The sequence below is a fragment of the Budorcas taxicolor genome, chromosome 4, assembly GCF_023091745.1.
Source record: "Budorcas taxicolor isolate Tak-1 chromosome 4, Takin1.1, whole genome shotgun sequence".
In the NCBI taxonomy this organism is placed as follows: Eukaryota; Metazoa; Chordata; class Mammalia; order Artiodactyla; family Bovidae; genus Budorcas; species Budorcas taxicolor.
The window spans coordinates 26,717,931-26,730,367 of record NC_068913.1 but is presented as its reverse complement, the minus strand read 5'-3'; the positions used below and the strand labels follow the sequence as shown (position 1 = coordinate 26,730,367).

General features: G+C 36.6%; 1 protein-coding gene across 1 annotated transcript in view; it reads left to right on the top strand.

The window, feature by feature from the left end:
• CRPPA (CDP-L-ribitol pyrophosphorylase A) overlaps positions 1 to 12,437 on the top strand; it is a 372,890-nt gene that overhangs the window by 189,925 nt on the left and 170,528 nt on the right. The window contains exons 7-8 of the mRNA XM_052638722.1: positions 9,469 to 9,543; positions 9,963 to 10,055. Coding sequence (XP_052494682.1) covers positions 9,469 to 9,543; positions 9,963 to 10,055 — 168 coding nt within the window. The remainder of the gene's footprint in view (positions 1 to 9,468; positions 9,544 to 9,962; positions 10,056 to 12,437) is intronic.

Sequence of the window (12,437 nt, the reverse complement as noted above, 5' to 3'; positions counted from 1 at the left end):
CTCCAGGTGTTTTGTTCATAACTACAAAGAGCTTTAGAGTTCATTCTACAAAATAAGAGAGTAAATGTGCATTGAAACATGGACAAAACCACCACAAAAGTCTGAAAACAGCCATGAAGCAAATATTAATTGGCAACTCAGAATTTGGAAATAGTGAGTACTTCTGAAAGGAGTGTCTCAGGTGAATATTACTGAGGTGCAGGGTGAGGAGGCTCTGGGCTCTTCTCCTTAGACGGGAGGTCCAGGGACAGCACCCACAGGCCAGAAGCCACTCCACTGGTAAAGGCAGCAACTGATGGAACAGACTCAGCCTTCTTTCGACAGCAGTGGTAGCTACCTAAGATTCTCTGGATTTGCAGTGTAGAAATACTTTCCACCCCAGCTGTATTGAGATATTTTGTTGTTGTTCAGTCACTAAGTTGTGTCCAGTTGTTTGTGACCCCATGGACTGCAGCATGCCAGACTTCCCCTCCTTCATATCTCCCAGAGCTTGCTTAAACTCATGTCCATTGATTTGGTGATGTCATCCAACAAACTCATCCTCTGTCATCCCCTTCTCCTGCCTTCAATTGTTCCCAGCTTCAGGGTCTTTTCCAGTGAGTTTTCTCTATGCATCAGATGGCCAAAATGTTGGAGTGTCAGCGTTAGCATTCCATTGGTCATTCCAATGTATATTCAGGTTTGATTTCCTTTTGGATTGACTGGTTTGATCTCCTTGCTGTCCAATTATTGAGGTTTAACTGACCAATAAAAATTGTGCATATTTAATGTATACAACTTGATGTTTTGATACACACTTTAAAATGATCACCACAGTCAAGCCAATAGGTCAATCACCTCACATAATTTCCATTTTATTTTTGGGAAATTGGGGTGAGAAGACTTAAGATTTACCCTCTTAAGTAAATTTTGGTTTTACAATATACCATTGTTAATTATAGGCACCGTGCTATGCACAGGACTGGAAAAGGTCAGTTTTCATTCCAATCCCAAAGAAAGGCAATGCCAAAGAATGCTCAAACTACCGCACAACTGCACTCATCTCACACGCTAGTAAAGTAATGCTCAAAATTCTCCAAGCCAGGCTTCAACAGTACATGAACTGTGAACTTCCAGATGTTCAAGCTGGACTTAGAAAAGGCAGAGGAACCAGAGATCAAATTGCCAACATCTTTTGGATCATTGAAAAAGCAAGAGTGTTCCAGGAAAATATCTACTTCTGCTTTATTGACTTTGTAGACCACAATAAACCATGGAAAATTCTTTAAGAGATGAGAATACCAGATCACCTGACCTGCCTTCTGAGAAATCTGTATGCATGTCAAGAAGCAACAGTTAGAACTGCACATGGAACCACAGACTGGTTCCAAACAGGAAAAGGAGTACATCAAGGCTGTATATTGTCACCTTGCTTATTTAACTTCTGTGCAGAGTACATCATGAGAAACTGGGCTGGATGAAGCACAAGCTGGAATCAAGATTGCTGGGAGAAATATCAAAAACCTCAGGTATGCAGATGATACCATGCTTATGGCAGAGAGCAAAGAAGAACTAAAGAGCATCTTGATGAAAATGAAAGAGGAGAGTACAAATGTTGGCTTAAAACTCAGCCTTCAGAAAACTAAGATCATGGCATTCTTGTCCCATTACTTCATGGCAAATAAATGGAGAAACAGCAAAAACAGTGTCAGACTTTATTTTTGGGGGTTCCTAAATCACTGCAGATGGTGACTGCAGCCATGAAATTAAAAGACGCTTGCTCCTTGGAAGAAAAGCTATGACCAACTTAGACAGCATATTAAAAAGCACAGACGTTACTTTACCTACAAAGGTCTGTCTAGTCAAAGGTATAGTTTTTGCAGTAGTCATGTATGGATGTGAGAGTTGGGCTATAAAGAAAGCTGAGCATTGAGGAATTGATGCTTTTGAACTGTGGTGTGGGAGAAGACTCTTGAGAGCCCCTTGGACTGCAAGGAGATCCAATCAGTCCATCCTAAAGGAAATCAGTCCTGAATTATCATTGGAAGGACTGATGCTGAAGCTGAAACTCCAGTGCTTTGGCCACCTGATGAGATGAACTGACTCATTTGAAAAGACCCTGATGCTGAGAAAGATTCAAGGTGGGAGGGGAAGGGGACAACAGAGGATGAGATGGTTGGATGGCATCATTGACTCAACGAACATGAGTTTGAGTAAACTCCAGGAGTTGGTGATGGACAGGGAGGCTTGGTGTGCTGCAGTCCATGGGGTCTCAAAGAGTCGGACATGACTGATTGACTGAACTGAACCATGCATTCAATCCCCAAAACATTTTCATCTTGCATAATTGAAGCTTTGTACCCTTGGACCAACATCTGCCCCATCTCCCCTACCCACTAGCCAACACAGGATTGTAAGTTATTAAAGTGTTGTCTCCATAGTGAAAACTTCATCTCTCTCTGAGTCTCTTGTGTGTGTTTGCTTGTTAGTTGCTTAGTCATGTCTGACTCTTTGCAACCCCATAGACTGTAGCCCCCAAGGCCCCTCTGTCCATGGGATGCTCCAGGCAAGAACACTGGAGTGGGTTGCCATTTCCTTCTCCGAAAGGAACTATAGAAAGAAAGAAAGTGAAGCCGCTCAGTAGTGTCCAACTCTTTGTGACCCCATGGACTGTAGCCTACCAGGCTCCCCCATCCAAGGAATTTTCGAGGCTAGAGTACTGGAGTGGGTTGCCATTTCCTTCTCCATTCATTGCCTTGTATATACCTACATATACCCACATTAGTGCCCTGTTTCAATGGGAGGGAGGTGAGAAATTGATGGATTCAGATTAAGAAATGATCCAGCTAATATAGTCTATAAAAAGAGGGCTGGCTTTCAGAAACACATTTTTGAACCTCTGACTCATGGGACCTGAAACCAAAGCCTTTCATCCTTAGTTAAGCCTCAACTATTCTTGAAATGGAAAACGTTTTTTGGCAACCCAGCTTCCTTCCTAAGATCCCTACTTTAAATAGTATTTTGAATATGCAGATGTTTCCATTTTGTTAGTGGTAAATATTTTTAAATTTCTTATTTTTTTATGATGTAAGGAAAATATTTCATGGTGGTTTTTTTTGGGGGGGGAGTGGGGGTTATGCTTTTTAAATTTTAGTAAACACATTGGAAGGTTGTTTTAAATTTTGTTTAAATGTTCTTTGAACCAAAATATTTACAGATCAAGGAGTTCTAGCCAGCAGATTGTTCCATTTGTTATGTTTGAATGTGGAAACATTAGGAATGACAGTTTAAGATGATGCCATAGAACATTTTCATAAACAACCTAATAGCATTGTCTAAGGCTGTCTTTGTTTATTAAAGGTGTCAAAGTCTCCTCTGCTATATTTAGGTAAAATCTAAGTTTCTTTACTCAAGCATGGAAAATATTGTTTGTTTTCTGTTTGGGAGAAAAGCAGTATGACCAAATAAAAGAATTAAACTTCACTGGAAACAATTAAGAGTCTCAGTTTCAAGATGGAAAAAAATGTAGTTTGACTTTCATTTTTTTTTTGTTTAGGTGGGTTAAAAAAATGAAGGTCTGGAAAAGTGGGCAAATTCCTCAACTCTCTGTGGTACTTCAGCAGAGGCAGGGAATACTATCAGTGCCTATCATTCTATCATTTTAAAACTCATCAGTTTGTAAAAATAATAATTAAGCTCTATAATGCATACTGAAAATCACAAAACATACAAATCTGATTTTAAAAACCTGGAAGAAACCTCAAGACTCTCCTACCCCTCAAAATAGTCTCACTCCTTTTGGTTCTGTAGAAAAACTCAGTAAAAATCTGAATTCAAGAAGGTTAAAAATTCAAAAGACAGTATTTGAAGAGTTTAATGGAATCAGAACTATGATGGCTAACAAACACGTGAAAAGATGCTCAACATCACTCATTATTAGAGAAATGCAAATCAAAACCACAATGAGGTACCACTTCACACCAGTCAGAATGGCTGCGATCCAAAAATCTGCAAGTAATAAATGCTGGAGAAGGTGTGGAGAAAAGGGAACCCTCCTACACTGTTGGTGGCAATGCAAACTAGTACAGCCACTTTGGAGAACAGTGTGGAGATTCCTTAAAAAAATTGCAAATAGAACTACCTTATGACCCAGCAATCCCACTGCTGGGCATACACACCGAGGAAACCAGAATTGAAAGAGACACATGTACCCCAGTGTTCATCGCAGCACTGTTTATAATAGCCAGGACATGGAAACAACCTAGATGTCCATCAGCAGATGAATGGATAAGAAAGCTGTGGTACATATACACAATGGAGTATTACTCAGCCGTTAAAAAGAATACATTTGAATCAGTTCTGATGAGGTGGATGAAACTGGAGCCGATTATACAGAGTGAAGTAAGCCAGAAAGAAAAACACCGATACAGTATACTAACACATATATATGGAATTTAGAAAGATGGTAATGACAACCTTGTATGCAAGACAGCAGAAAAGACACAGATGTGTATAGCGGACTTTTGGACTCTGTGGGAGAGGGAGAGGGTGGGATGATTTTGGAAAATGGCATTGTAACATGTATACTATCATGTAAGAATCGAATTGCCAGTCTATGTCTGACACAGGATACAGCATGCTTGGGGCTGGTACATGGTGATGACCCAGAGAGATGTTATGGGGAGGGAGGTGGGAGGGGGGTTCATGTTTGGGAACGCATATACACCCATGCTGGATTCATGTCAATGTATGGCAAAACCTATACAGTATTGTAAAGTAAAACAAAGTAAAAATAAAAAGAAAGAAAAAAAAAGAAAAAGAACTATGGAGACAATTGAGCAACAATGTAATAGAAATGATTAGTACATTAGATATAGAAGCAAAGGTCAGTTATTATCATAGGGAAACTTGAGATAATAACAGTGTATTCAAAGTAAAAATTAAATGATAAACAATAGAGAATAGATGTGAATAATGATAAAAGCATCCAATATATGGGCTATATTTATGTAATATGTCAAGTAGAAAAATGATATTATTTGGAAAGTTAGAAAAAAAGTTTTATTGAAATGCCTAACTGGTTCTATAAAATGTAAAGGGTATATTTTCAGAAAAAAATGTGGAACAGCAATTGAAAATTTAAATATGGTCTGATTCTAATTAAGATTTTGAACTTCCTCATAAAGAATTCTTGAGGTAGGTACCTAGGAGCAAAACACAAAAACAAAACTTATAGAAAGGAGGACAGTGTCCCAGACCTCTTACACCTTCTTACTTACCATTCAAATACATACAATGAATCATTGTCTGTAAATTTTGGAGGGAATGAAAGTGGAATCCAAGAATATTACCACCAGCCAAGTTGTCATTTAATTAGACAACAGGAAAAAACTTTCATGTAACTTCTGTGTCTATTTTCTATTAGAGCTATAGAAGTTGAAATCTAACCCCCAAAAATGGTGAATAGAGATTGAGTAAATGACATATGGACTTTAAAAATCATCAGGACAATGCTTTGTGTTTGAATATAGTTGTGCAGAGACTACAAATCTTTGAGGAAAAGTGTGGACTGAACTTTTATTCCTAGATAAGCTATTCTCCCAGAATAGAAGGAAACACTCAATGAATGTAAAAATGTCGAGGCTTGTATTAAAAAACAAATGAAAAACTACTTGCAGTTGAAGTTCATCAAATAGAGAAGTGAATTAATATGAATTTATAAATGGAGAGATTTTGTTTAAAGCTGTTGTCTTGAGCATAGATATATTATGTCAACTTGTGTGAATTATGGCTATAGAATAGGCTATGAATCTAATAACCCTTGTCAGGATAAAAGTATGATTGACCAGAACTAGGCTGTGGGCAGAATTACAATCTGCTGTTTCTTTCTCTATCCTAGAAGGAAATCAGTTAACACTGACTTACACATGCAGTGTGTCGCCATTGAAAGTCCAGTGTCCTCTCCCGGTTCATGACATCTTAACCTTTAGGAAAAGCTCCCTGGAGGTGAAGAATAATTTGAAGTTTAGCAGCAATTTCAGGTTTATTATGTTTAAGGTTTTGGGGTTTTTTTTTTTTTGCTAACACTAAAGAATTTTTAAACTACGTGCATATAATTTCTGTCCTCAGAGACCCCATTCCCTGTTCTCAAGGATTTTATCAGTTTTAATACTTGAAAAGCTAAATTGGAATGTCCCTCATGTTCTTGTCCTAGACCTTATTTCATGTATCTACAAAAGGAAAATCTTTTTAAGTAAGTCATTTTTTTTGAGTTTGGAATTCACTCATATTTGCTGAAGTTTTTTTTTTCTGTTCCTTTGTCCTTTTGTCCTATCAGCTTACTGCATATATTATTAATAGATGACTGCTGAAATGATACTTATCCAACGCTCAGGGTAATTATTTCTAGGTAGTGTTATTTTTGGATGTATTTTTTTTTAACCTTTTTAAAAAACTTCCATGTAGTTGATTTTAAGAACATATCCTTTTTTTCTTTTTTCTGGAATAAGACCACTAAATTTTAAAAACCTATTTGTTGAGTATGTGCTAGTGTTTACAAACATGTTTCTGTCCTCAGAGACCCCATTCCCTGTTCTCAAGGATTTTATCATTTTTAATACTTGAAAAGCTAAATTGGAATATCCCTCATGTTCTTGTCCTAGATCTTATTTTATGTATCTCCAAAAAGAAAAAAAATTTTTTAAGTAAGTAATTTTTTTTGAGTTCGGAATTCACTCATATTTGCTGAAGTTAAGATACATGGTTGCCTTATTTCATTAACTGTCAAGTCAGAAACTATGCAGGATCTGAGGATTATACTCATTTTGAATGCAAACACACATGTCGATGTTGTAAATATTGGCAAAAGACATGAAACTCCAGAGTCAGTGAAAAGAGTTAGTTAAGACTATTGCAGTAAGGAGAATAACAGAGCAGCACAGATTTTCTGAATTGCAATTCCTCCAGGGAAATGTCAGTAGAGATGGATGTTAGGCAGTGGAGCACGTTAAAAAAGAATCTTCTTATTGAGAAGCACTGCTGTTAAACTGGGACTGCTGGCAAACCAGCCCATCCTCCTCTTACAAGAGAGACGTTGTCTTTATTACTCTAGAATACCAAGCAGATCTTCTCTATAGAGAGAGATGTCTCTACTTTGTAGAACACAAGCAAATTTGCTCCAAGAAGGTTTTGCCTGTTTTTGAAAGTCTGCCTGCTATATGAACATCCTTGAAAAGTCAGTTTGGTGTATACTAGCTATTCATGCCCTTAAAAATGTTTGGATACGGGAGAGACCCATGAAAAATAATGTCCCTGTAATATCTAGAAGATGAAACTTCTTGAACAAACTTAGTGTTACACAGTGCAAGATGTTTTCTTCTCTATTTTACTATGGCAGCATTTTGTTTCTGTCTTTTTTTTAAAGTAATGTTCTCTCTCAAATATCTACTCAAGAACTTTAAACAAAAATAAAAATTTTGAAATTTATGAGCCACCTAATTTCTATCGCATCGCCAAGACCTCAAACCTTTACTTCTCTTTCTCATTTTCTGTTTTCTGATTGGCCTGTAGTTCTTTCTCTCTTTCTTCTCTTGTTCTTTTCCCTTGTCGTTTGATGCCTCTGTTTAGTGTTAGTTTGGATTCCTTTCTCTTTATTTTTTGTGTATCTGTTAGAGGTTTTTGGCCTGTGGTTACTGTGGTGGTTTAGGTGGTTGAGTTGCTAAGTCGTGTCTGACTCTTGTGTCTCCAGGCACTGTAGCCCACCAGGCTCCCCTGTCCATGGGATCTCCTAGGCAAGAATGCTAGAATGGGTTGCCATTTCTTTTTCCAGGGGATCTTCCCAACCCAGGGATTGAACCTGGGTCTTGGCATTGCAGGTCGATTCTTTACTGACTGAGCCACTGGGGAAGCCATGAGGGTCATGGTGGCTACCATGAGATTCATATATGACCAACTATGTATGTAGTAGTCTATTTGAAGTTGATGGTGGCTTAAGTCCAAATTCATTCTAAAAGCACAGCATTTTGTTCTTATCCGTGTTTTATGTTTTTGATGTCATATTTTATATCTTTTTGCTTTGGGTATCACTTAAATATTTTAGATACAGATGATTTTTACTACTTTTGGTTTTTAGTCTTCATACTAGCTATATAGGTGGTTGATCTACTACCTTTACTAAATGTTTGCCTCGCAGTGAGTTTTTCCTTCATACATTTCTGGTTTCTAGCTATGGCATTTTACATTTAAAGAATTCCCTCTAACATTTCTTGTAAGGCCAGTTTTGTGGTGACAGACTGTTTTAGCTTTTGCTTGTGGAAAACTCAAGTATCTCTCTTTCAATTTTGAATCATAATCTTGCTGGCTAGAGTATTCTTGGTTGTAAGTTTTCTCCTTTCTGTACTTTGAATATATCATGCTAGTTGCTTCTGGGGCTATAAATTTCAGCTGAAAAAAATAGTTGATAGTCTTATGGAGCTTTTCTTGTATATAACTAATTGATTTTCTCTTGCTGATTTTAAGATTCTCTCTTTATCTTTGAATTTTGACATTTTAATTATAACGTGTCTTGGTATACATCTCTTTGGATTCATTTTGTTTGGTACTTTCTATATTTCCTGGACATGGATGTCTATTTTTTCCCCAAATTTAGGAAGTTTTCAGATGTTGTTTTTTCAAGCCAGATATGATGGCAGCTCTTCTTGCTGGTGCAGGCCCCTCTGCCCCAGGCTGGGGAATCCAGTGTGGGACTCAGACTCCGAACTCCTTAGGGGGGACTTCACGTTTGCAGTATTCCTCCTGCATATGGAGTGAGGCACCAGGAGTGGGGGTCCTGACTAGATTGGCCCTCTGCCTATTCCCACCTGTCTTGATGCAGTCTTTCCTTTATACCCTTGGTTGTAGAAAGTCTGTTCTGCTAATGTTCAAGTCATTCTCAGAGAAAATTATTCTACATATGGCTGTAGTTTTGGTGTTTCATGGGAGGGGTGAGCTCAGGGTCTTTCTATTCTGACCCTCAGAATAAGCCCTCTTATGATATAATCTCTTGTTGCTTTCCCTATTTCTAGTCATTCCATATTTAGTGAAATCTCTTCTTTGTAACTGTAGTATTTAACACGCTTCCAGAATCTCTTAACAAATCTCATCTAACCAAGTTTAAATTTTATTCAGTTATTTTTTGCAGTATATTTTTATATAAAAAAGCCAGACTATTTACCTAGTCCTAAATATATCTTGAGCTTTTTCTACCTCTTTTTATCTAAAACAATTTCCCAAATCCTTATTTGCTACAATAATATTAACTATTTATGGACTATTTCAAATGCTTTTTTTTTTTTTAGCCTCAGAAACTTAAGTCAGAGTTATTTTGTTTTTATATATGGTCCTTGGCTTTATGTACCTATAGAATTTTGTGTTCATAAAGTTATCTATCTTCATGTTTCGTTTTCTTTGTACTTTGTAAACTCTTTTTTCCCTGTATGTTCTTTGTCCTAGCATGTACAAGTCACATCTGGCCAAGATCTTCAGCAAATCATCTTAGAGCAATGCTACAATTTTGTTTGTGTGAATGTAAGTAGTAAATACAAATGATTGAAAGTGCTTGAGAATTTATGTGAATGTAATGTGGAAGAGTACTTAGTTTTCTTGATTCTTAAATATTTGATTTAAGATTTTCATAAGATTTTCGTCTGTTGAAATAAGGAAATAACATTTTCTTACAACCTAATTCCCACAATGAGAAGAGAGTGATATTTCTTTAGACAGTATTTTCAAGTTTCTGATAAAAAATAGATAAAAAGACAGGTTTGAATTAATGAATTCTTTAATAGCTATAATCTTCTGGGTATCAACATTGCTTGAAAATTTAAAATTAAGCTTGATAGATATTTTAAATGTTTAAATATTTAAAGCTCTCCATTTTTCTCCTTGAATTAACTCTTAAGTCACCTAACCTCTTTTTACTTTCTTTTATTTTTCTGGTCTTTCAGGTTATGACCTCTGATTTTGAAGAAACCCAGAGGTTACTGAATATGCTGGAAGAGAGTAATCTTTCCATTTTATACCCTGTTGTGGTTATTTCAGTAAGTTAATTAACTCACTTTTCAACTTATGCTTTTTTCTTTGAAATTGAGCTTTTCTTTTTAACAAAATTTCATCCAACTGAAGAAATCGAACTAAACCTAAATGAAGAAATTCTTCTTGGTGGATTCTTGAATGTGCTTTCTTACTCTGACTTCTCTAACTGCAGGTGCTTAATATTTCAATTATTTGGTTGAACTGACAGGTTTGAAAAACAATTTAATTCAACCTAGCAAAAATTTCATGTCTTTTCCTTCATTTGAATGACAGAGTTTATTGCTGAGTTGACCAAGTTGTTTGGATAATGTGAAAGAACTTTATTTGAAAGAACTTTATTTTAGTGTATCATCAGAATGCCATTAGAGAAGAAATCCCAAAGATAAAAAAAACAGTGGGGAAAAATCATATCCAATAAAATACTCTTACTTTTTTTCATCTTCTGTGTCCCATGGACAGCAAAAGTAGAATGAACAACCAATGAGAGAGGAGTCCTAGAAAGATGGCCCAGGAAAGTTTGAGAGATTTTTTCTATGAAAGACTAAAGCTCTATGTTTAGTACAGAATTTACTTTTATTGGCTTTTAAAACTGTGTCGCAGAGAAGAATTTCAGAGAGCAAAACCAAGAAGTAATAAAATCAGAGCCCAGGCCTGAGGAACCAGCCGATAAGAATCTGCAGTCAGCAGCATTGGTGTGGGAAGGGATTCCAAACATGAAATTCTCGAAACAATTGCTTAGCAGTTGGTGAATTCTAATGCACAGGCCTGTCCCATAGTGTGGAAATTTACCTTTTGTTAGGTGAGATTATTAATACAGAATAAAGAAAATTTGCACTAAAAATAAGTAGCTGTCAACAAAGCCGTGCGTGTAGAAATGAAGTAGCAGTTGGGGGAAGTTTGATTATTTCACAGGCCTGTTGTATTTGACTTCATGCCCTAAAGATGAGTTCCAGGATTGCTACTGACTGTGGCAATCCAAATTCCTCATTTGACTGATTTTAACAGAAATATGGATGTTTTCATTGAGATTTTTAGGAACATCATGAGGCGTTCCCAGGGCTGGAGGTCTCTAAGGCTCTATAGGATGGAGACAAAGTCAAAGTTCTGTTTGGCTCCCTGTTCGTCTCTCCATGTTCACTTGCTTAGAAATTTCATTCATATCAACTCTTTGGCCAATTCTTTTGTGATCCCATGGATTGTAGCCCACCCTGCTCCTTTGTCCATGGAATTTTCTAGACAAGAGTACTGGAGTGGATTGGCATTTCCTCATCTTCCTGACCCAAGGATCAAACCTGCATCTTCTGTGTCTCCTGCATTGGAAGGTGGATTCTTTACTTCTGAGCCACCTGGGAAGCCTCATTTATATCATGTTCCCAGGTATTCTTCTAAAGAGACAGAATGTGGCTTTGTAGTAGAGCCTGAAGTCAGGCAAGTTGATTCCTCCAGTTCCATTCTTCTTTCTCAAGATTGCTTTGGCTATTCGAGGTTTTTTGTATTTCCATACAAATCTTGAAATTATTTGTTCTAGTTCTGTGAAAAATATCGCTGGAAGCTTGATAGGGATTGCATTGAATTTGTAAATTGCTTTGGGTAGTATACTCATTTTCACTATATTGATTCTTCCGATCCATAAACATGGTATATTTCTCCATCTGTTAGTGTCCTCTTTGATTTCTTTCATCAGTGTTTTATAGTTTTCTATATATAGGTCTTTAGTTTCTTTAGGTAGATATATTCCTAAGTATTTTATTCTTTTCGTTGCAATGGTGAATGGAATTGTTTCCTTAATTTCTTTTTCTCCTTTCTCATTATTAGTGTATAGGAATGCAAGGGATTTCTGTGTGTTGATTTTATATCCTGCAACTTTACTATATTCATTGATTAGCTCTAGTAATTTTCTGGTGGAGTCTTTAGGGTTTTCTATGTAGAGGATCATGTCATCTGCAAACAGTGAGAGTTTTACTTCTTCCTTTCCAATTTGGATTCCTTTTATTTCTAAGACAGAAATATAGATCAATGGAACAAAATAGAAAGCCCAGAGATAAATCCACACACATATGGACACCTTATCTTTGACAAAGGAGGCAAGAATATACAATGGAGTAAAGACAATCTCTTTAACAAGTGGTGCTGGGAAAACTGGTTGACCATTTGTAAAAGAATGAAACTAGATCACTTTCTAACACCGCACACAAAAATAAACTCAAAATGGATTAAAGATCTAAATGTAAGACCAGAAACTATAAAACTCCTAGAGGAGAATATAGGCAAAACACTCTCCGACATAAATCACAGCAGGATCCTCTATGATCCTCCTCCCAGAATACTGGAAATAAAAGCAAAAATAAACAAATGGGATCTAATTAAAATTAAAAGCTTCTGCACAA